This window comes from Pygocentrus nattereri, chromosome 9, assembly GCF_015220715.1.
Source record: "Pygocentrus nattereri isolate fPygNat1 chromosome 9, fPygNat1.pri, whole genome shotgun sequence".
NCBI lineage: Eukaryota > Metazoa > Chordata > Actinopteri > Characiformes > Serrasalmidae > Pygocentrus > Pygocentrus nattereri.
In genome coordinates, this window is record NC_051219.1 from 15000641 (window position 1) to 15026505 (window position 25865).

Genomic DNA, 25865 nt, shown 5'->3' on the forward strand with positions numbered 1-25865 from the left:
TTTTTTTTCTTTTCTTTTCTTTTTTTCGAAACCTCGGAGGCTTATTCGGAGCAAAGCTGAGATCTCCCGCGACCACAAATGCGGAGAGATCCCACAGTGTTCGTTTTGCTGTAGCCGCTCGAGTTTTGTTCAAGTTCTCGTTCAGTTTCAATCTCAGCATCTGAGCTGCTTCTTTGCTAGTCCTTCTGTATCTTCTCGCGATTGGCACTGGCTGTTTGCACACCAATGAACAGACGTGGTACAGTTCGCTGTTTGAAGATGGCACGTAACCCAAGTGTCCCTTCCAAACTCAGATATCGTTTTAAATATTATATATTTATATATGTACATTCATAGAAAAAAAGGCGAAGTTGAATTGACTTTCCAATATTTTTTTTCACAGTTTCAGGGCATTGCCTATGTCCCCAAAAGCGTAAGCGTGAGCGGCTGTGTCGTCGTGTGCATGTTTTAAATTAAATAAAGTGGAGCAAGATGGGAAGGGTGGGACGTGGCTTTGGACGCATGTTCTTCATTCATGGTTTGTGAGAAGAGGTAAATAGCAGACTGTCAAGAACGCGAAAGAAAATTCAGCCAGGCATTCCGTTAAGTGTGCATGTGGTTGCTCGACTTGGATTTGCTGACAAGTTTCTTCTCCTTCACCCTGCGATTCTGGAACCAGATCGTGACCTGCCGCTCTGACAGGTTGGTCGTGGCCGAGATGCGTCGTCTTTTGTCTTTGGTGATGAACTTGCTGGCCGCGTACTCCTTCTCCAGCTCCTTCAGCTGGATCTTGGTGTAGGGAACCCGCTTTTTGCGTCCTCGCCGATAACTGCTGACCTCAGGCTGCAACGGGACGACGTCTGCCAAAGAAAATAGCAAAGAAATGCTTTTTATAGGCTATCAAACGCCTTTGCTCTGAGAAAATCCCAATAATGGGCGCACATGTCGCATATGAAAAGCATCCATGTTCAGAGAACTTCACTCAAAGGAAGTGGCATTTAGTTCCAAATGTGTTCATTCAAAGGAATTGGCAGATATTTCAGAATGTGGAGAGAGGTTCTTGAATTTTGGCCAGCGACATTTGTGAAATAAAGATATGTATTGTTTACTAGATCAAACACATTATTTTAATGCACTCAAATACGTATATGACTATATATATATATATATATATATATATATATATATATATATATATATATATATATGGTGTTAATGCCAGTATACATACTTTTAATCAGCTGTTCCTCCATGATGTTAGCATAAACTAAGCCGTCAATACCCCAGAACAGATATCAAGTATTTTATATAGATATAAAGGAAAATAATAGCCAAGACACCGCCTGTCTAGTGCAAGTTATTTATTTATTTATTTATTTATTTATTTATTTTAGCTCTTTCTCCATGAAGTTATGCCGTCCATACCCCAGAACAGGTAAAAGGCAGCCTCACCAGAGAAAGAAGACAACCCACTTGCGTCTCACTTTTATGCAAATGATTGCACCTGAATCTTCCAGCTGGTCTAAAGTGGCAAAACAAATTGCGGTTAAAGAGGAGCCTGCCTTAATTGTGTGAGAGAACCAACTCAAGCGCAACCCCGCTTTCCAATACGCATTCCACTATGGCCTACTCATTGTTGAGGTAGAATAAGGTAAAGGATGGAGTTCACCTGTCATGATAGGCCTGTTTGTGTGCGGGCACTAAAGACATTTATTTTGAAGCTGACATCTACCCCCCCCCCCTCTCATTAAGATGATAGATAATGCGCTGGTGGCATTTCCTCTAGATCACAATATATTATTGTCCCGCGGACGTGGAGGAACTGTGGGGAGAGATAATGGCAATATGGTGGAGGGGATGTGAGAAGAAAAGTAAACAGCCCCATCTTTATCTTCATTTCCTGAATAGGAACAGGAAAGGGAAAATATTGAAAAATAGGAGTTGGTCAGTATTTTTGCATGCCTTTTGCGTCTGAGCAGTGTTTGTGGATGTCATATGCGCTCTACAAGTGCGCGTGCGCCGTGAGTGTGTATGACCTGTCTGTCTGCCGGTCGGTCTGTCTGTCTCTCTGTGAGTATTCTTAATAGACGTCACACTGAATGGTGGCGACAACTATTCAGCGTTGAGCTGCAGCGTCTTAAATTCACCAACAAACATCGCAGGCCCTATTAAAACCTAATTAGTCCACTTCTATTTGTACACGTATCAGTGCAGCTTCATTAAATAACCTGAACTGTAACTCTATGTGGCACTACTTGAGCGCACGTGGAATAGTTTTCTTTACAGGTGCAAAAGCAAAAACAACTGGACCTGCACGCACTGCATCAGCCAGTTAATGAAAAATGGATTTTGGCATCTGCAAAGCGTCCATGACACATGGCGGGGCCACCGCTCCTCGGACACCACTGACAAAGATTCAGCGATTTATAGGCGCAGTGCAAACAGGACTCGCCATATTATCATACAGGAGGAGCAAAGGTAGCCAGTGTTGTCACATCCAGCTCCGATCTGCACGTCTACAAGGCTTAATTTCATTTGCAGACGTTCTCTGACTTTATCATATCCTAGTTAATATATGACCAAACCTCTGTAGAGCAGTACGACATATAAATGATGGATCATTTTATTCATTTCTTTTGTTGTATGGAAGGAGAACATTGTTTTGCCTTCCTCAAACTACAGCAGTCATTGATTATTCCCAATCAACTCAGCCCAATCAACACCATTAGATCAAAATGTTAGGTAAGCATGCAAACAAACGCTTTTGACAGCTTTATGTGTAGATCTAGTTAATGGTTCTCCCCACAATCTACGGTTCACATGTGTTGTAGATGAACACTTCGTTAATTTCCTTCCCAAAATGCAAATATTTCCAACAAGGGCCATTTTCATAGCAGAGAACAACCACAGCTCAAATCCAATAACGCACTTACGTGAGTCTGAGAAAAGTGGGAATAGTCTAGCAAGAACTTCTCCATATTAAACAAATTTGAGAACAAATCAGAAAAAGTATACCTGGAAAAGGAGATTTCCAGAGATGAGACGACTGCGTTTGTTCCTTTGAGCAGTACACCTGCCCGTCCCAGCCGTTCGAGAGAGCCCAGTGCTGGTAACCCTCCATGGGAATCAGCGCGTCATGCCGCGGCTCGGGATGTGCGCTTATGCTGGGCACCACGGACACGTCCAGATAGCCGGGGACCGCTTGGTACGAGCCGGCGAAGCTGGGGTAGAAAGCGAACTCCTTGGCTCTGCTGGAGAGCTCCTCGGTGGGCAAGGCGCCGCTGGGCTCGGCGTACTTTTCCGCCGGGTGGTACGAGCACGGCTTCTGCTGCAGGTTGACGTTGTGCGAGTGCGAGAGTCTGCAGCCGTAGTAAGGGTTTCCAAACGGGTATCCGTAGCCGAGAGAGGCGCTGGACGAAGTCTGGGGCGCGGGACACTGTCGCCCCGCGTCAGGGGATGATATATCCGAATAGACGGAGCCCTGGTGGGTCGCGATGGTGCCCGAATGTCGCCCCAGCGCGGGGTGCGAGATGAGGTCCCTGCAGTGGCTGGCAGGGCAATTCCCGCTCAATCCCTCCATGGTCTGGCTTTTATTCGGGCTACTTTCATTCGGGCTTTTTTCGTACACGTACATCAAGGTGTCCGCCCAGCGTGGATGCAGGACCAGCGAAGTCGTCATATCACGGGCTGCCGATGCTTTTTAAAAGTCGACTACTCCAAGACGATGCCTCATTTTCCAACTACAGTTTTACGCGCGCGCGCATGCGCACGCCGACCCCTTCTGCGCGTCCGGTTCATTAAAGCACTGGCACGTGATATGCTAACGACCCCGGGGAGAGCTACGGGGAGGGGCGGGAGGAAGAATCCCTTTAAGCGCGTACTGGCTGGCATTTCACTGCCTCCTTCTGAGGCGCTCTGCGAGCTCACATTGGCCGAGCGCGCTCCAGACAGTGACTCTTAAAGGGGAGGGCGCGAAGAACTCGAGTAAAGGCTGGAGGAAAACAAGCGCGCGCCTTTTAGCCGACGAGCATGTGCAGAAAGCAGGCACTGATTTTAGGATTTGATTTCCCCGCAACAAGAATCGAACTTAAGTATCAGTGTTAACATATACCAACACAACCGAGCCCAAGAGCTTCTAGATCTATGCCCCAAAAACTAAGTAGAGTGAATAGTCTGCTGATCGTTTGGAATATATACGAGCCTATTTTGCTATTACTCCTTTTCCCCTGTCATACTTTAACTCCACTTGAAACAGTTGCTGAAAGACAATGTAAGTGAATGATTATAATTTATAAAATACCTGTAATGCTTTACTGTCTTCCTAACTAGTGTATTACATGCCATTTCAAGGAGAAAATATGTCTTAATCCATATGCATTTCTGATTTCCACTGCAAGCCATATTTTAAGGGAAACAACTGTTAGGCCAGTTGAAAATACGTAACGTCTACATTCAGTACATTAATAAACACGGGAATGCGAGTGTTATAACTTGAAGAATATATATTATTTTTATTCGTTGGTTTTATTGTTCATTCTGGAGGATGAACAGGTAAGATGTCGTTTTTTTAAAAAGACTTTGTTTAAAGGGAAAATTGCGGTCATCTCAAATTCTGAGGTCATTGCATTTTTGCGTTTTGTAGCGTGTCAAGATATTCCAGGTAGCGTCTGAAAAAATTGTTACAGTAGCAAATATCTTTATTGTTTTATAATGTAAATAGAATGGTCAATTGCTCTATACGGATCAATCGCTGAAGGCTCTGCTATTTATTATACAGGGCTTTGTAAGTAATTGCGTGCCTACCTCATATAATATTAACCAAAGTGTAAATTTTTTTGTATTTATATTAGCACTCAGTGGTTTGAAAATAAAGCTTTGAAGATAAACAAGCCATCCCAATGTGATGTCATTGAGCACATTATTTGCAACATGAATGGACATGAAATGAAGTGCGAGCTTAGGTTGTGTAACAGGGTCATTTTCCAATGTGGAAACCGTCGAATTTGTATATCTTGAAGTTATCTCACAAGCAAAAGTATAACTATTCCAGATGATCTAGTCGTTGTAAACTACTTCAGCTGTACAACCCAACGCACTTCGCTACAGTTTCTATGCTATAGCATTAGTATAGGTTACACTAGCATTCAGTGTTTCACTCTTGTGATGCATCGCATGATTCCACCAAAAATGCAACGGAAATGAAGTCATTGCATTTGTTGCAGCAAACTAATCCAGCCTGGACGGACGAATGCAGACGGCTCTTCCAAATTGCAGCTGCACGGAAGTCCAAGGTCAAGGTAAAAAGCGCAGACACACAGGGTCGTAATCAGAGTCTAGACAGACAAGAATGAACTTCACACTCGGCTGCATGAAAACTTGGGCGCAACTGAAAGGCTGCGAGTTAGAACGTCGGTAAGGAAAAGGGGGTCAGACATTTCAGTGCTGTGGATCCTGAATAATTCTGGCTCTTAAAGAACAAGAACAAGTGGTAAAGGTGTGCATGAAGACAAACACGACTAACAATACCGGCTAATCTGTTGGCCAGCTCCGCAGAGGAGACATTTCTTAATCTGTAAATGCTCCGTGCTCATCTAAAATGAGTGTGTTAATCTGGGTTTAATGAAACGCTAAGACGAACCCGCCTCAGTCAGGTCTAGTCTGTTTATCTGGATCAGAATATATTCTGTTCTGTTCTTCAAAGCAGCAGTAGGTGCCTAGTTTTGTCTACCTATTGGTGATGTTGTGCTGTCAGATGATTATATATGTCAATAAGTGCCACCATGAAAAATAAATCTTGATATTTCATAAGGGTGGTCACAGTTCGACAAAAAAGAGAAATAAGTGAGGAACCAACCGGGGACCAAACTGCATATTTATAGTGGTGTATTTCTTTTTTTACCCATTGGAATTCAAAGTGACGCAGAAATAAATGTTATTTGTTCCGAATCGAGTTTGAATTGGCCATTTCGTATTCTAATACTGTTATAGACGCAAAACATTTAATATCCCTTTTGCAATGAATTTTATTAATCAAAGTTGACGCTCATTTTACTGGGAATTTTGCAAGTGGCTACTCGATCCACAGTCATTATTGCTTTGCATTTGCAAAAAAGTGAAAGCTCTACAACCTGAACTACACGAAAATGAGCATGCATGCATATATTATAGGTAGCCAGGCTTAACAATGGCAATGCGACGTTAACTTTTGCGTTTACGTTGTGCAAAAAAAACCCAAAACAAAACATTGGCGGCTTAGAAGTTTGGAATGATTTTAACGATTGTAGGTTTAATCGATGCTTAAATATTTCTAATTATGGTCCAAAAAATCCACGTATGCTATTATGACGCAATGTTTTAAAATGTGGATGTACTTGAAAGCAGGGCTCCTGTTTTACAACGAAATAATTAGACATTTATACACATACACACACACACACACACACACACACACACACACACACACACACACACATATATATATATATATATATATATATATATATATATATATATATATATATATATATATGTATGTCTCCCTATATGTCAATTATTAACAGATATTTTACATAGCGTGAGGAATATAAATGAGGGACTTAATGCCTAGAGAACTCGCTTTCGGGGGACTGGTAGTAAATGCTTTGAATTTTGCTGAATTTCCTAGTTTTCTATACAGTCTATACAGTCTTAGCCGAATGGACTTCGCATTCCTGTTATTGTTCTCTAGAAAACTATTGGCCATTTTGTTCTGCCATGTTTACAGTCGTTCTGACGGCCATGATCAGAATAGTAACAGCAAAGTATGAGTGGTGTACGTTTCACACACAAAGCATTGCTCCAATACTGCAGTCTCTCTGTCTCTGTCTCTCTCCCTCTCTCTCTGTCTGTTGTGTGTGCATGCGTGCGCGTGCGTGCTTCTTCCTGTCTGCATTTCTCAGTTTCTCTAGTACAAATAACTCTGTGTAAGCTTCTGTCAAGAGAAGAAGCTAAAGTCGAGGTTTACACAATTTAAAACTCTCAGTGGAGCGATCAGTTCAGCAGTACACACCAAAATATAGCAGCCAATCAAACGTCAATCTTGTAGAAACGGTTGCAAAATGTGACATTACAATGTAGAAAACACTCTCACACAAGCATCAAAGCTTTTTTGGCGATTTTGTTGGTATATGAGGGCATCTGAGCATACTTTGTGGACTTGCAGCATTTCCAAACAGTCTGTTTGTTATCTTTACTGATGTAATGTTTGTTTAGAGCACTTGCTATTTTTCCACTGCAGTAGTTAAAATATTATATGTTAAGTATTATATCAAGCATTAACGGCAAACTGTTGCAGTGGCAAACTGGTAATGGAACTGGTGGATTGTACAGTTACTCTAAGACGAAATAAACCATTGATTGGTCTATAAATAATAAAGTGTTTGTTTTCCTTTTTTTTTTTTTATTTGATCTCTTTAAAACATTGCCAAAATGAAGCACAAATGGAACAAAACATAACCCTCAAACCGTTTTGGTTTGGCCAGTTATCAATTGAAGCCTAAATGAACAAATGCCCTTTTTAAAAATTCCCGCTAGTGATGCGTAATGGGTTTCTTCTGCCTTTCTCATTTAATCATATTTTCATTACACATTTTAGCTCCATGATAACCAAAGTTCGGCTTCACGTTTGAACAAGCATTTCATCGTATTTCTTGTAACAATAAAGTACTGCTGAGCATTTCACTCTTTCATTCTACATGTATGTAAAAGAGCTCAGGCCTTTGAGGGTTCTTTGAAAGCGAGATTATATTTATGGAAAAGTATTTGCCATGTATTCCCTGCTCTGTCTGTTATTATGTATAAATTACACGTAATGTAAACCAGACTGTCGCTAGCTACGTGTTCCCGTTTTGGGAAGCAGGGCTGCAGAAACCTGGCTAGTCATTCACAGCGCAGCCTGTCGATCACAGTGACAGACAGACACGCATCACGGATGTCGCCAGTTTCCAATGAAAACGCACATGCACGCAATCACTGCAGATTGCTTTGCCTCTAAGTGTTTCTGCACGCGATGGGAAAAAACGGATGAACAGCAGTGAAATTCACTTCTATGATGAGGCCACAGATTTTCAAACGTCTTCGTCAACATGGAGACCTTGCCATTGAAAGATTTGGGAAGTGGAATTGTTGGTGCTGTGCGCCTCGGTTGTCATGGAGAAACTGAAAAATCGATGGCCGCCCTGGTTAAAGCTCCCCAGACTCAGCACTATTAAAACCTGGCCTTGGTGTCAGTTTCTTCTGCGCACAGTGTGTGTGTGTGTGTGTGTGGGTGGGAGGGGGGGGGTGTCCACTCGTCACATACGTGAACGCGTGGATGTGTATTATAAACACTGGCATTACATGTTCGACCAGTTACACTTGGGCAATGATCGCCCCGCAGACTGGTCTCTATGCTGGTCTCATTTGGAAACCACAAGATTTTTATTCCCTTAAAATCCGGTTCTGGCCATATTACCAAACATTTTACATATCTTGCCAGATGTAGTTTATGATATATGCATATGTGCTCAGCCTAATCTGATTCAGAGGGACGTACTGCTTAAAGCGTCTTTACATTAAATAATAATACACCAGCGATGATATTGCTAGTCATTTCTTCCGTTTGCTGATGCTGAAAGAAACGTTGAGGAATTCCACCAATTCTGACCAAGATGTGAACAGTCATTCAAAGTGTTTTGATGTGAAATGCTCTGTTCTAGAGAAATCGAGTCAGAACACTTCACAGTGGTGGTGATAGGAACCAGACGTCCACCTCTAAACGCTCTCTCAAAAAGATAACAAATGCACTCAATGGTTATGAATATGAATATTATCATGTTTATATATATATATATATATATATATATATATATATATATATATATGTGTGTGTGTGTGTGTGTGTGTGTGTGTGTGTGTGTGTGTGTGTGTGTGTGTGTGTGTGCGTGCGTGTGCGTGTGTGTGTGTGTGTGTGTCATTTGGATGCAAAAATGCCTGTAACACCTGGACCCTATCACCAGCATTGTAAAGTAATCCAGCTTGGTGAGTTCCTCCACAGTGAACCACTTCAAACCACTCTGAATAAGGACTTAATTTTGCAGAATTGTTGAAAAATTGGTGGAACTGATCTTTACGAAGAACCTTCTTCATAACAGACCTCATTAGAAACCACAGTCTCTCCAATGCTGACACCTTAACGATCCAAGTGTATCCTAAGCAGCCATGCGTCTATAGCACAAATAGACTTGACTCCAAGTGAAACAGCATTCAAAATATGGGCTCCTGAATGATTCTGCACTTGGATGTGCGCTTCTAGAATGGTCCGTTAATAAGCATAGATCCTTTACATTTAATGGAGTTTATTAAACTTTCAAAAAATATTCCTCATAGTCGCACATCTCATTTACATACCATCCCTAGGTTGGAACCAACAGTGGTTCTGTACAACAGTGGTTATATAGTGAGTACTGGTCAGTTGGTGGTGCCAAATTCTACGAAGAGAGCTCTTTATTGGATTTCTTCGGCGTGGAACACGGTGCCCTTTAAAATCAGATATATCTTAAGTAGGTTTACATTTAAAAAGTCACTAAAACTAAATGTTATGAATCTGTTATATTTGTTGTTTTAGTATTGTTGTTATTGAATTTGTTGTTGCTTCTTGGGACATTTTTGTTTATGTAGGCCTAGGTTGCTATTGTTTACTCTTTCATTTGTTGAGTATTTGACTCATTTTTTAGTTTTGCTTATGATACAGATTGTTTCCTTGATTTTGATTGCGATTGTGGACCTCAGGAAGGCTCGCGACCGCGTAATGGAAGCTAATGACATCCCACCGAAGAACCTTTTTGGGCACCTTTGTAAAAGGTGTAGAGTCCATGCTACACTGGCAGTACCTTCCAACAATAAACAGACCTATGTAATGCGCTCTTGGCGCACAGGGGCCACACCTTTTTGCCTGTGCACGCACAATCCTGCAGAGGGAGGGGAGGGAGTCTGTGGTGCAGTGGGGAGGGAGGGTTGTTGGGGGTGTTGGGGGTGGGAACGAGCTCTCATATGTAACTCAGATGAATTTACACCTCGTCAATAATTCTAAACGCGTATGAAGACGTTATGCGGTACCGCAGTGGAGAAAGAGAGAGGGAGAGAGACGGAGTGAGAGAGGTGTAATGAACATACACATTAATGTGTGAAAAAGGTGCAGATATGGATTTGATTAGTACATTTCTTACACTTAGTGAAAATACACTGACAAACACATTCTAAAAACGCGTGCAGGACAGCGCTGACCCACAGCTGCATCGCGCAATGGCCAAATTGAGCTCTGCGGCGGAGAGACTGGGGGCATGCTGCACAGCCTGCAGGGTGGAAGGAGAGAACTCAGATATGTGCTTAAGCTCCGCACAACAAGGAGGCCACGAGCGCTTCTTTCTTTCTCTCAGATCGTTTCTCTAATTAGCTATTGTATAATTAAGGACGCGATTAAACCGTGTTAGTTTTTGTTTATAATAAATGTTACACTATTTTTTTTGTCAAATAGCACAAGAGATGGCAACAAAATAAAACATAAATCAGTCACAGTAAAAAAAAGCTCATTTTGGATATTAAGGATTTTATACTGTATTGAAACATTATTGAATATTTCTTAAACAGAGCATTGGAACTTAGCTTACTGAGGCACTGAATGATCGCCTGTTAGTGTTTTTCACATGCCACGTACTATTGGCTCTTCTGCAACGTCTCCTGTGTGGACTCACTGAAAACCATTCAAAGCAGGTAACTTCTTCAAAGCTTCTCAGATCGACTTTTCACTACAAACGTTTTTCTTATTTTGCGATTGAATTCTTCTTAATCAGTGATTAAAAATAATTATAGATCCGTTTACATGGGCGTCCAGTCTCAGGCCAAACGTCTCCCCCACTTCCAGACGCGTCTAGTCGGAAGTCCAAGTTCAAGTTAAAAGAGGCGGTCAATTACTCTGGCTAGACATGTTGATTTGCGACGGCGAGCTGCTATTGTATTTTTTCCCCTCGCTTTAGTGACCGCAATCGCAAGATTTCTGAAGCATATTTTCTCACTAACACAGAAATGCAGTGAAGTAAACAAACAAACAAACAATCGTTCTCGCCGTCCTCCGAAGGTTGAACTGCAGATCTTTCAGAAAAAAGAAAGTGCAAAGATGGTTATATAGGCACATTGATTCAGTTATGCCATACATTTCCATTCAATCAAACAGAGCTGAGGACTGTTTACCTCAACATAAATATTCAGCTGGTGAACAAAATTGGAACATTTTAGAGCAAATTCATTCCGGTTTATTGGAATGGAATTCTCTCTGGAAATATAAACAATCATTGTTGTCTATTTTATACAAACGGGATATACAGACAATTCCATTCATTTATTTAGCACAAAGGTACTTTCAGCCAAACAACCCCGATGGCTCGTTTTTGAGTCTTTAGAGGCAGTGTATGCCGTCTACAGCAGCTTTTCACGTAGTAGCCTGAGGTCTCGCTCCAAGTGCACATGCATGGAAGCACAATGGTGCCTTTTTAATGATTCACCTGATTGAAATGTCTCAACTGCTCGCAAATGAACGAAATGCATCACATCAAGAAAACAAATCAACTTAAAGAAAGCAGTTGTGTTGTGTGTAATGTTTTTGACACAATTTACTCATCAACGTTTTTCCAGTGCAGATCATGCAGTGTAGCCTGTGTAGTGCAAACTGATATTTCACTTGTGCCATTTGTAGATTGGATATGAATTGTGCGCTGAATTGGGTCTCTGAAAATCGCCAAATGTGCATGCTTCAATTTTTTAAGCTTTCTTTTGTAGCACTTTTTCGGCAGCTTTATGAAACAAAGAACGACAAACGAATAAAGTTGCTCCACAGACGATGAATGAAGTCCAGATATTTTTGAAAGACTGGTTATGCGTTGTTAATGTGTACTAACTAGCACAACATGCTGATTTTGTAATTTTGTAATATTTTTACCACTGCTTTCATAATGCAGACCTACATGCACCATTGCTACCGAGAGTCAAACATGCAGCTCAATTAAAAACCATATATATATTTTGTCTGTTTTGGGCCACTGATACCATCTCGCCACATAATGCTGATTTTAAGCGTGGTACTTTTTACATTTTTTCATTTATAGATAGTTGGTTGTCTCTTGATAGTGCATGGTACTCTTATTCACCACGTGGTGGTAACAAAGACGCTTTAAGTTCCTAATTCTCCTTAAAGTCGCTTAACACTATTTCTGAGTCATTTAACATCACAGCACAATCATACAATAACAATAACACGTTAATAACAAAAACAATAATATTAATATGATCATTAGTTCTAGTATAGCAACGATAATAAGAGGGAGAAAAGTTGCATTATTAATATTATTTTCAGTAGTAGTAGTCGTAGTAGTAGCAGCAGCAGTAGTAGCAGTAGTAGCAGCAGCAGTAGTAGTAGTAGTAGCAGCAGCAGTAGCAGTAGTAGTAGCAGCAGCAGTAGTAGTAGTAGTAGTAGTAATATTGTTGTTGTTGTTGTTGTTGTTGTTGTTGTTGTTAGCTGCACGTGCGGTTATTTAATAACACATATCAAATATGCTTGTGGCCACCCTGAAACTCTTTTTTTTACTTGGCAATATATTCATAATTCCCAACAGTATATTTCAATTTGAATGATTCAAAGATTCAAAGGTTCTACTCAGTGAAAAAAAAATAGAATAAAATAGTTTAAAGTATAATACTCAGGAGATTTTGTGCTTTACCTTTATAAGGATGGTCGATGTGTTCATATGATTGGTAGCTTGGTAACCAGACTTCTTACCTCCTATTAACCTGATAAGAGGATACAGAAGGCTCTCTGTAAAGAACTATTTTTGAATTTCGATCTATTTTCTTAAGAACCTCACAGTAGCCCAAGCAAAACATTTATTATCTCACATAGAGGCTGGTTCATCCACTGACCAAGCTTGATATAAACTGCGATTATACCCTAAACTGCCTAAACTGTAAATGAGGTCCTAACTATCTATACAGAAATGTATTTTGCACGCTCAGATGAGCTCGTGCACTTCCCACCGATATGTTCCTGGAGGTCCTCGGTGTTCATGCTCAGTAAAGGCAGGTGTATAAATAACTGTGGTGTTTGGATTGAGGTTGAACTGCTATTTGCCGCAGCAAGCACGAAGCACGATGTGAAGACGCGTGCATTTGAATTCATAAATCATAATTCATGGTGCAAAGCGTCTTTCACCGAAATCAAGGTCAAAAAACATTATTTAAAATTTGTAAAGCTGAGTTTGACCAGTTTGATTATCAGACCAACCCAAAATGACTACGTAGTGCCATGTGGCGCCCATTAGGGCTTCTGATATGTCAAGAATTCATGATAACTACGAAACATTTTTGCAATTTTGATAGGCTGCATATAAACCGCGAGGCAGCTACTTGAAAACTTTACCTGCTCTCCAGGCGCGAGCCTCTATAATGAGAAATAAACTTTTCTGAGAAGAAAGGAAATTATGAAATGTAAAGAAATTACATTCAGACCTGTTTTATCACGTGTGTGAGGTTTAGCAGGGATTGGTTTCACATTGCAGGAAGTTTTGACTTAGTTATTAAATTATTACATTCGAAAGTGCAACAAGGATTAATATCATGTGTAATTGATGCTGTTTGTTTTGCTGAATCGTTCACAGATATGAGAAAAATGTAAAAGATTCATTAACTATAGATACTCCTGCACGCGCCTTCATTTTTTTATTTCATTTATCTATGTATTTTTTGCGTTTTTCGTCAAGGCCAATTAGTTGTAGAAATCGCTATTTTCGAATGCTTTCATGAAAATACAGCAGAGAAAAGTCTGATGGTAGTTAAATTAGACGATTAACTTGTTATTTTTAGACGATGCACTTCTTACAAATTTTAAAAATAAAGTAATCCACTGCGTCTCATTGGCTAGATCTGACTTTCGTGGCAAAAACTGCATCTTGGTCAAGCTTAGTCAATCTATAACTTGGTCAAGGTCAAGGTCTTAGACGGGAAATAGCCGGGTGGACATGAGTTTCGATTTTTTCGCTCATTACGTTTGCTCAAAAAGACTTAAATGTTGCCATCCTGTTTAAAATAATTAGCATAAAATGCTACTTTTACCATATATAATATGAGTTAGACTTCATTTCTGAAGCGGATGTCCATTGTTACTACAAACCTTTGATATTCAAATTTGAAGAAGAAATGAGGTTTATTAGCGAATTACCGATATAAACTGCGTTATGCACGCCAGCCTGATCGCTCTAAACATGAACCAACATGGGTGATGGACAATATCTCGACATTAAATTATTACATTATTAATTGAATTGTTGAAATATTTTTGCATAAAATGAACAAAAAATGAATGAAAGTGCATTTAAGAGAATTCAACTCCAATGAAACTCAAATAAATTGTTCCGAAATGCTGTTTTGAGGTCACAAAGTCCATGTAGAGAGACTGATTGAAATGTATGGCATTATTGAATAAGTTCATACTTTTTTTTGGCGTGCTAATGCTATGTATCCAATATTAACCAAAGACAACAATCAATCAGTTTTAGCTCAACGTGAGACCTAAAAGAAGCGTTAGTTGGCTTGTCTGGTCCAACACAAACTCCTGAAACACAAGACCTTCTAGTCTTATTAAGAACTATCAACAGCACTAAAGAGATAATGTAGAAAACTGAAAGCAAAGGCTCGTGTCCGCTCTTTATACTAAGTGCATAAAGCACAGTGTATCCAAATACACGTTAAGCTACGCTTCTACAGGTGATTCTTGAAAAAAAACAATACAACAACGGCAGCCTTTTGGCCAATTTAATGAAATAAATAACATACCTCGTTGATTTCGGAGCATGCACGTAAGAATAATGTATGAAAAGCCATAGAGAAGAGTTATGTGAGTGAAAGCCACTAGCATTAGCTAGACAAGCATGAGAGCTAGAGTTCAAGTTCAAAGTCCTCTCCCCCAGACAAGGGTGAGGAGACGCTAGAAGACCCTTTAACCTCTTAAAAAAGTAAATCACACATAGACAATTCGCTACAAGCCCCCAGATCTGTTATACTTGGAAAGGAAATAATATTAATCTTGAATATCTCTATCGAGCTCTATATGACGCCTTTGAACTGCCTGTTCATTATTCGGCTGGCTAAAACACACTTTTGAGAGTAACTGCATAAAGCAAATGATAAAACTCGTGAAGAAAATCAAGATCAGAATCAAGATCAAGATTGAGATGAACCTTATTTGGAAAACTAAAGTATCTATAAATGCGTAAACACACAAGCACATCTCCATCTCCGATCAAGAGCGCGTAGTGTGGTAATATGATGCAGGCCTACCATTGTGATATCAGACCCTATCCATATATTATATCCATATTGTCCATTCTAATTCACTTCTCATCCCAGCTCCGTCCTGACCCAGACGACAACCAGCCCTTTGTCGCCTCTGCGTTCTGCATTTTGGAGCAATAAGTCCAGCAGCGCTACAAACAATTTCCTCACCCCAACCTAAAAACACTGTGCGTCTTTTCATTTTTACAGCATTTTATTATTCATACTCTTGCGTTTAAGTGTTCCCCATTTGCTCGTTTTATGGGCAGCATTTTCAAATAATACAGACCTGTAAAAACATATCTCAATAAAGTGCAGAGTTTCCCTTTTCGTCCCCGCACTTGAACTTATATCGAGCTTTAGTGCGCATGGGCTAGAGGAAGATGGAAGTTCCAGTTCAGAAACCTAATAGTCCTCAGCGATAAACGAGGAAACTCAGAAAAAATCTGGGGAAAAATGTGCCTCGTCTTTGGTTCACAGCCTGCAATTTTCATACATGCTATTATAATCTGCTATAACACTCCCTAGTACTGTTGTTCTTCAGATTGGAAACGTGTGGTAGTATAATTCAACTACTGGGCTATTTATGTGTACTATTAAAGAGTTATAAATCTTTATTATGGTAATATGACTATTCTACACGCCTGTTATAGCAAGCAGTTTCATTTCCACATCATCTAATAGAGGGTGTAGTAGCTAAAACAACAGTATGGAGTGAAATTCTGGCTCAGGTAGAAATCAAAAGGAGCAAATTTAGTGGTAGTAAATAATTGAAAAAGTTCTGTGAAGTTGCAACGGAACATCTTAGTGCATTAAGCATCTACACTGTAAAACATCATTTAACTTATTAGAAGTTTTTTTTTGGTTTACTTTACTTATTTGATATAAAGTCTAATAACACACACTATTACTTGCCCAAAAAGCTTGTCAGCATTCTTAGCAGTTTGGTGGCTTCTATTAATTATCTATTAACTATTCTCTTTTCAACATGTTACTCGTAGCATAGATTGGTGTTAAATATGAAGTTTGGCTGGATTTTAACATGCTATTGTTGTTCTCAACTGGTTCAGGTTAACCACCATGAATGCTAACAGAGTAGCAAACAGTTCTCAGAAATATCTAAGCTATTGTATTCATTATTGTAGGGAATAGTCAATTTACTATAACAACGTTGTCCCAATTGATGCCAATACATTATACATAGGAGGGTGTTTGATTCAAGTTAACTTAACCAGTTCAAGATTAAGCAGAATATGAAAATACAGAGCAGTGCTGGACATCATGTATAATCACTGGGCTGTTTGAGTTGACCTTACTTTCTGCAGAAGTGTGGCTCACTGAAAATAAGAATATATTAAGGTCTTCGACTTTGAACCTGTTAAGTAAGTTTACTTATTTTTTCCAGTAGGTTAGCACTACAGTTTAAGCAAATTCAACTAATTTAACTTTACATTCTTGGACAAAAAGTGCTCCTCTTGTCACTGTGGTGGCAACCTTAAGGGTAGATCTTCATAATTTTGCAATATTCCATTGAAATGATATATTTTACAGTTGTGTTGACATCATTTATTTTATTTTGCTGCTTTATTTTTAAACAGTAGGTACAAATATTTATCTTTGTCCTGGAAAATAATGAAAAAAAGTTTTGGACATTTTACCATGATGAAAGAAAATTGCACCTTTTTTGGTCTAAAAGAAAACGCAAAATTTCGATTTTACACGTAAAGGTTATGATGTACAATCAAAAGCAATGTAGTCTAAATACTGAACCAACAGAAAAGGCTGAAAGACCATGGAATACCATAAAATACCCCACCCAGGCCAAACTCCCCAACCCAAAAAAGATTAGTAAAAATGTAAACTACAAAATACACTCTCAGAAAGAAAGGTATAAAACTGTTACTGAGGCAATACCCCTCTTTCCAGTGGGGTGGTACCCTCAGTACTGTTAGTCAGGGAACATTACTGTACCTGAAATTACTTCTGAAGTTATTGAAGTTATTTCTAAGTTGTATTGACTCCGCACACCCCGTCTCGTCTCCAGCCTTTTTATTTTATTGCTCTGTTTTAAAATATGAGGTTATGAAAAGATACAAATGTGCACTTTTCAACAGGAAAAACTTCTTTAAGGTGCACAAATTGACCTTAAAACCACTGTCGCACCGTTGAGGGTACATTTACATTGGTTGTACCCTGATGAACGAAAAAATGACCTGCACAGCACCTTTATTTCTAACAGTGCACCTTGGTGAACGAAAAAATAAAAACAAAACGCTAAATTTCGATTTTACACCTAATGATTATGATGTACAATCACTATCAATGTAGTCTAGATACCAAGAGAACAGAAAGAAATACCATGAAATACGGGGAAAAATATCTCCAACCCCCGCCCCCCCAGACCAAGAAGTGGTTAGAAGTGTGATCGCACGCAGAAAAATAAAAATCACGTGGAACCATTGAGTCAATTTAACACACGTGAACCAGCGCAGTCGCTCCGGTAACAAATGATTTGGACCTTAACAGACATATTTTCGTTAACGCCTGATTTTTGCTGATGTTTTAAAGTTATAAACCTAGACCTCAAAGTGGACTCAGAAATAAGGTATGAAGGCTTGGCGGCTCATCAATCGCTTAAGATGAGCTCGAACATCATTAACGTGCAAGAACACAATAGAAGCAAATATCCCACGATGTGCCAACGGAAAATAATAGAGCACGTGGTGCTGGACACAGCGCACGGGAGAGGAGCTATCCTGCCACCAGTCAGTGTGAACCTACTCAGACGGGTAGAACGGTCCCCAGATAAAGGCGTTCCACTCGGAGCTCCAGCTAAACATTTTAACTACGCTTAATGTGTGCGCCTCAAGTCCTCCGACTGCCTTTTACTCGTTTAATTGGAGTGTTTAAAGACCCATTCTTGCTTGGATAAAAGTTGTTTTTCTCCGTCCCTCAATCCCCATATAAAGGCAAAATAAATACAAACCAAATGTAATTTGAAATTGCAGCTTTTTTATGAACATATCCAGAGCTGTTATGGGGCGATGAAAAACCTCATTTTGTACCATTTCATCCTGCGTGGGATTTTATGGAGATCCCTGCAGAAGTGTGGAGTTTCTGATTTGAAATTCCTCTTTATCAAAAGGACGCGGCACGCAGGGCTTTTAATTAATGCTGCCTTTAATTGTGTAATTAACGCAGGCAGGAGTTGTAAAATAATTTGCATGAGCGAGATATTAAATGCTTGAGGGGAGTTTACATGGCTGTTGACTTAAGTAATCTAGGTTCTCTCAGCCCGGACAAGACAATGAGAACATATATACTAACTGTGTGGCTATCAGAGAGCCAGAGAGCCAGAGAGCCACCAAAGCTCCAAAATGTTTGCTGCATATTTGCAAAACTGGCTTGAAGTTGGAATGTTTCCAAGCAATTATATTTTTTGTGTTAATATTTCAAGCAGAAGGTTGTGGAGTTTCAGAGGATGGGCTATCGCCTGTTGCTGTGCTTGTACTTCGCTCAGATTTTGGAGCCCATTGTTTTGATCCAAGCTTGCAAAAAGTGAAGCGTATGACCTGGAATGAATCACTTTTTTCACATTTTCCAAAAAGAATTCTATTCTTCAACTACTTTTCCCAGTTTAGTGGTCTAAATTCCTTAACTTGACTTTATAGCGGATTTGGTCAATGATCTTAGAAAAGTGTTCACTTTTCAGACTATCTGGTGGTGCTGGAGGTCAGTGGTAATAAGTTCATATGCATACTTAAAGAGAAGAGTTCATCAAGAGTTCCCTACTGAACCATAGGTTTAGAACCATTATGTATATGTATAGAACCATTTCATGCTCAAATGGTTTTTGCATGGTGAAATGGTCCTTCCGATTGATGGATTATGTGTTGTATATGGTATATGAAAGGATTCTATATAGAATGTCTGGTTCTGAAAAGAAGCACTGCCTTTACTAAAGAACCCATGAAGTACCATCTTTTTAAGTGTGTATAGTTGCCAGCTCTTGAAGATAAAGATTCTAAATCATTCTAAATCTGACTTGGATGTGGGGTTGTTTGAGGAAAAAAAACTTTTAGAACCTTCCCATTCAGTAAACACTGAAAACTGGTCATTTTTAAGTCAAGTGAAGAGACTTTTATTGTCATTCCATGTACAAGTACACAGTGGAGTGAAATTACGTTCCTCCAGGAACAACACGGTGCAACAAGGAACAAAAGTACAAAGTGCGAATGTGCAGACATCATGTGCAAACAAAAATTTAAGCTATAAACAATAAATACGCTAAATTAAACAGACATTAGACACAGTAAACAGACAGGACAGTGCAGCACCGACACAGCACTCATTCTGGACATGAGGTCGTGGAATAAGGTGCAGAGATATTTAACATGCTGGTATCTGTGAGTCACGTAGTCAGATGATATACATAAACACAGCAGTTACTGAGCTAGTAAAACCTGTGTAAAACAGTGAAAACACAGTGTAGCAGCAATGTTCCAGATAGTGCAAGTAGAGCATCAAAAGAGTTGTGTGTGTGGAGCATGTGTGTGAGGGGGGATGGGGTTTAGCTCAGTCCTTGCGAGTTTAAAAACCTGATCACTTGAGGAACAAAGCTGTTGCAGAGTCTGGCAGTGGTGGCACGGATGCTCCGGTACCTTCTGCCAGATGGCAGCAGTGAAAAAAGTCTGTGTGAGGGACGGATGGGGTCATCCACAATGCTAGTGGCTTTCTGGATACAACATGTGGTGTAGATGTCCATGATGGAGTGGAAAGGGACCCCAATGATCTTCTAAACTGTCCACACTGTAATTCCAAAATCAAGCGATGATGCAGCTGCTCAGGATACTCTCCCCAGTCCCCCTGTAGAACATGGTGAGGATGGGAGGGGGGAGATGATCCTTCTTTAGTCTCCACAGTAAGTAAAGGCACTGCTGGGCTCTCTTGGCTATAGAGTTGGTGTTGAGAGTGAGGTTCTTTGTGATGTGGACACTGAGGAACTCGCTGCTCCTGATGATTTCCACAGCAGAGCCAGTGATGTTCAGTGTGGGGTTCAGTGGGGAGTTCTTGTTCCATAGATCCATTTTTGGCACCTTCATTATTAGGAAAAATAACTGTACCATAATCTACTGAAATTACATTTAAAATTTTTTTAGAATCATATTGAGAATTATATTATATTGACTCCACACACCCTCTTGTCTCCAGAGGTAGTCATAGGAAGTTAGTATGAGTGCATTTTTAAAGATATACTGACTCATCTCAGGTAAAAATAATCTGGAATCTTAGAGAAAGAAAGAAAAGGGCTGGTACAAACAACCAAGAGCCAATGGTTACAGTTGAGTCATAAAATAAATGTCAGCTGTTGCCCTTGTTGTGGTCAAGATGGAAAGTTGGTGACAGGGAGGTGTAATTTATTAATGTGTGGTAGAGCTGTGGTCTCGCCCTCCTTGAAGCAACCACCTTACAACACCTGGAATTTGAAGCAGGACATGAAAATTGTAGCTATTTCTGTTCAAGCTAAACCTCAATATTGGTAGTACTTGTAGTCGTAGTAGCAGTAGTAGTTAAAATAATAATAAAAATGATAATGATCATGATAATAATAATAATAATCATCATCATCATCGTCATCATCATCATAATAATGTAACTGAAGCAGAAAACTGGACGCTTACATCATTATACCAGAGCTTGGTGCCAGGATGTTAACTGGAACCAATGAATGTAATAAAGACGAACAAAGCAAAAACAAACAAGCAAAAACATTTGGATAAAAGAGTACTCGTATATAAAGAAAATCCTCCACTCATAAAAAACCAAAGGGTTGTTTGGAACTATGAACACTCAAAGAATCCTTTGAATGCTTAAAGTGTTCTTTGCCTGGTGAAATGATTCTTCAGAGTGATGGAGAATGTGTTGTATACAGTTATATATAGAACCATTTTCTACAGAAGAACCCCTTAAAGAAACTTTTTTGAGTGTGTGCCTATTCTGGATCTATATGTTATGAACCATAATACATGCATTATAGTGCAAGAGTCCACACCTCATTCATTTAACAACCAGTCAAAGTGGCCACTAAGTACAAATGATCAATTTTCCTGTATTACTGGGTAATTATAAGGACTGGGAAAGTTAAAGGAAAATAAATGAATTACCAAAATTGCACTTTCTTTAAAGATATCCAAAGAGTGGAACACCTAATAAATGTGCAAGACCTAGACCAGGTCTAAAGCTTTGAGGGAGAGAAGAAAACCAAGCTCTACTCTTACTTCATATCTGAAAAAATCAAGTGTTATTAAGTGTTTCTGTCCATCCTTCCACTGTGACAAGACAACTAAACACTATGAGTCTGAGAGGATGTGTAGCTGTTAAGAAGCCCTTACTCAGGAAAGGAAATTTTGAAAACCAAAGAAGTTGCTGGTGTTCTCAAAGAAATGAACTCTGGACCCCAGAGTCCAGTCCTCAACATTATTATACTGAAAATGAAAGCTTGTGCACAATAATCATTTTGACTAGAAATATCAAATAAAGTATTTCTGCACAACACTGATTCAGAAATTAAAAGGCTTTTCCAGCTATTCTTCCATTCCCTGCCATGTACCTGGACAAAGCGAACAGTAAATATGGAATTTGCTTCCCATTTTGCTAATATGCAAATTATCATGACTCTCTTATTCACTAGTAGATTGTTTTGTACAGTTACAGAATTCCTGGTGTTTGCAAAATTCATCATAATTCATTCGTTCATAATACAATGTAGATTTTCAGTTTGATGAGTAATTTTACCATTTTTTCAACATTTGCGTGATTCAGTGGTTTAGATATAAACAAAGTCATTGAGAGTGGTTTGATGTCAAATGGTTCATTTTTAGAGAAACTTACCAGCACTGATTTCTTTACAGAGGTGCATATAGGAACCAGGGATCACCATGTAACCATTTTATTTACTGTCCAAAACCACCAGTGAACCTACACAAGTTTTTGTATATAATCTTGATGATGGTAAAAAATGATAAATCTGAAAAACATAAGTTTTCCTCTGGGTCTACTTTGCCTCACAACACCCAGCATGTACCTCTCCACTATAAACGACTTATAAAACATACCTTTTAGGCCAAAATCTAATTGTAAATCTATCATAAAACTATATCTCAACAAGCATCAGGCAGTGTATTTATAACCATTTCATGTTATAACTTTCTGTGAGGGACCTTTCAGAGGTGAATGTCTGGTTCCTATCACCACCACTGTGAACAATCCTGATTTGCTAAGTTTCTCTACAACAGAACATTTTAAACCAAACCACTCTGAATGATTTTGTTTATATGTTAACCATTTAATTATGCAGATGTTTTGAAAAATCAGTGGAATCCCCCCTTAACTCATCATTTCTTGACAAAAATCACAGACTAACAAGACTGAAAAGATTGTAAATGGTGAAAGCTCTAATCCTGTCAACCCAATTCAGTCATTACTTAGAGTTCTTTAATAGGTGTTTGATAATACACTGCTGTTGTGAGATCAAAACTTTGTATCTCCAAAATACAACCCATGGCAAAAATGATGGAATCACCACTCTTGGAGGAAGATCTTTCAATTGTTTAATTTTGTAGAAAAAAGTTCATCACAGAGACATGCCACAAAACTTTTTTTTTTCAAAATTCCAACCTTCTGGCATTAAGAAAACTATAAAAAATAAATAAATATAATTGTTGTAGTCAGTCACAATAGTGTTTTAGATCAAGTAGAGGAAAAAAATATGGAATCACTAAATTTTGTGGATGATATTATGGAATCATGAAGAAAAACACTGCACCATTACTACTTTGTTGCACCACCTCTGGCTTTTATAACAGCTTGAATTCTTTGAGGCATGGACTCATTCTTCATCAGTCCATCTCCAACTGTCTGATATTGCTGTTTCCAGATCAGCTTTGCAGGTTGGAGCCTTGTCATTGACCATTTTCTTCAATTCCCACCAGAGATTTTCAACTGGATTGAGATCTGGACCATTTGCAGGCCATCCCATCGACATGATATGTCTTTCTTGAAGGAAAGTTTTCATGTCCTTTGCCCTATGGCAAGATGCATTATCATCTTGAAAAATGAAGTCATCATCACCAAACATCCTTTCAGCTGATAGAACAAGAAAAGTGTCCAAAATTTCAATGTAGACTTTGGCATTTATTGAAGATGTCATGACTGTCATCTTCCCCGTGCCTTTACCTGACATGCAACCGCAGATCATCAATGACTGTGGAATTTTACATTTTCTTCAGGCAGTCATCTTTATAAATTTCACTGGACCGGCACCAAACAAAAGTTCCAGCATCATCACCTTGCCCAGTGCAGATTCGTGATTCATCACCGAAGATTACTTTCATCCAGTCATCTACAGTCCATGATTGCTTTACTTTAGCCCACTGTAACCTTGTTCTTTTCTGTTTAGGTGTTAATGATGGCTTTCGTTTGGCTTTTCTGGATGTAAATCCCATTTCTTTTAGGCGATTTCTTGCAGTTCAGTCACAGACATCGACTCCCATTTCCGCCCACATGTTTCTCATTTGTTTTGTTGTGCATTTTCTGTTTTCAAGACATACTGCTTTCTACCTTGCTTTATATCTTTTTCTATCTTGATGTTGATGTTTTCCTTGGTCTACCTGTGTGCTTCGCTTTTACAACCTTCCCATCGTGTTTGTACTTGGTCCAGATTTTAGATACAGCTGACCGGGAACAACCAACATCTTTTGCAACATTCCGTGATGATTTACCTTCATGAAGAAGTTTTGTAATTCTCTCCTTTGTTTCTACTGACATGCCTATGATTCATGTCAATCCACTTTATGCAACAGCTCTCCAAGGTGTGAGCACTCTTTTTCAACTGAAGACTCATTAGCAGATTTAATCTGATGCAGGAGTTTGTTTCAGAACTGCAAATTACAGAGCAATTCCATAATATTTTCCTCAGAATTGAGTGATTCCATATTTTTTTCCTCTACTTGAACTACAAACACAATTGTGACTGACTACAAAAATTATATTTATTTTTTTTTTTTGTTTTCTTAGTGCCAGAAGGTTGTAATTTTGAAAAAATTTTTAAAAAGTTTTGTGGCATGTCTCTGTGATTAACTTTTTTCTACAAAATCAAACAACTGAAAGATCTTCCTCCAAGAGTGGTGATTCCATCATTTTTGCCAGGGGTTGTAGTAACTTTACAGAAGAAGAAAAAAAACCTACGTTACTTTTAATGTAAGCCGATGGACTCACCCTTTACCCAGTAATTCTGGGTCCTTTCTTTTAGTCCACTCATCATGAAATCTACACACAATATAAAGAGCAATAGGTACTTTCAAATTATATCAAAAACTGAAAACCTCAAAATGGAGATACAATTTTTTTGTTTTTTTTTCCCGTCAACAGTGATATACAGTCTGATTGATGCCTCAATTCCACATGTTAAAATATACTTAACAAACATCTGATGTACATAGACTGGAGCCTATCATAAAAATAAAATTTTGTGTTGGTATTTTAATATTTTATAAAGAAAATGTTTTACGTTTTACACACATTTTATGGTCAAAATTAAAAGATGGCAGGAACCAAATTCGGGTCATCATTCAACTGTATGTAGTTTAAGAATTTTGGAGTTTAGTAATGTAAACATTGTTTGCTAAATGTGATTAAATATTTATAATGCAAATACCAGATAAATACCAGAGTAATCTTAAAAAGACTGTAAGCTGGTGTTTGGGTTGTTGTTGTTGTTGTTTTTGTTGTTTTAACCTTTTCCTTTTTTAGTTTTGGCTTGATAAGTTTCAGTTTGATGGTTTTTGCTGTCCTGCTGTAAGAAACAGTTATTTTGATATTAGGTTTTATCTATGTGTTGAATGTATTTAAAAAGAACTACTAATTATAGCAACTAACAAAAAAGGATTTCTCAGTTTAGCTACATTACTTAAGTCCAAAGTCAAGCTTGTCCAGTAGGAAAAGAGCTGAGGGACATTCCCATTGGACAGTCCTGATCTTTGGGCTCAAGTTGTTTGTGGAATACAAACTGTGGAGGTTGAATGCTGCTTATTATCACCTTTATAACAACAAAAAGGTCCCACAGTATAAAATGTTATACAGCTCATCAATTAAAAAATCACCGTACTTATTCATTGATGTAGACACATGTCATTTGTAATCACTTTGTACATCATCGCTGTACAAAATCTTTATATCTTTATTTCTTCATTTAAACACAGCAGCTGCTCTTTACCTTGTGTGAAAGTTTCACGATGAACGGACCAATAGAAATGCTCCAAAATCACTTACAACAAAACTTCTTCACTTCAATTCATATTCAAAGTCAAGAACATTTCTGCCTCCTCCTGTTCAGCTACTGTTCTGGAGATACATGTTTTTCTTTGGAGGGCGAAGATATATTATATACTGCCAGTCATGTGTGCATAGCAGTTACCATTTTATGTTGAAAAGTT

At 38.9% G+C, this 25865-nt stretch overlaps 1 protein-coding gene across 1 annotated transcript; it reads right to left on the bottom strand.

Annotated features, from left to right (window-relative positions):
• Positions 1-582: 582 nt before the first annotated feature.
• On the bottom strand, positions 583-3658 carry hoxc13a (homeobox C13a). The gene is made up of 2 exons (XM_017707872.1): positions 2995-3658; positions 583-839 (listed from the first exon to the last, which is right to left on the bottom strand). Exons 1-2 carry the CDS (start codon positions 3656-3658, stop codon positions 583-585), a joined length of 921 nt encoding a protein of 306 aa, XP_017563361.1.
• Between the last annotated feature and the right edge of the window lie 22207 nt (positions 3659-25865).

Coding starts and splice junctions, on each gene's coding strand:
- hoxc13a (XM_017707872.1), bottom strand. CDS start 3,658: ATGACGACTTCGCTGGTCCTGCATCCACGCTGGGCGGACACCTTGATG. Junction 840..2,994: donor CTGGAAATCTCCTTTTCCAG/GTATACTTTTTC, acceptor TTTCTTTGGCAG/ACGTCGTCCCGTTGCAGCCT.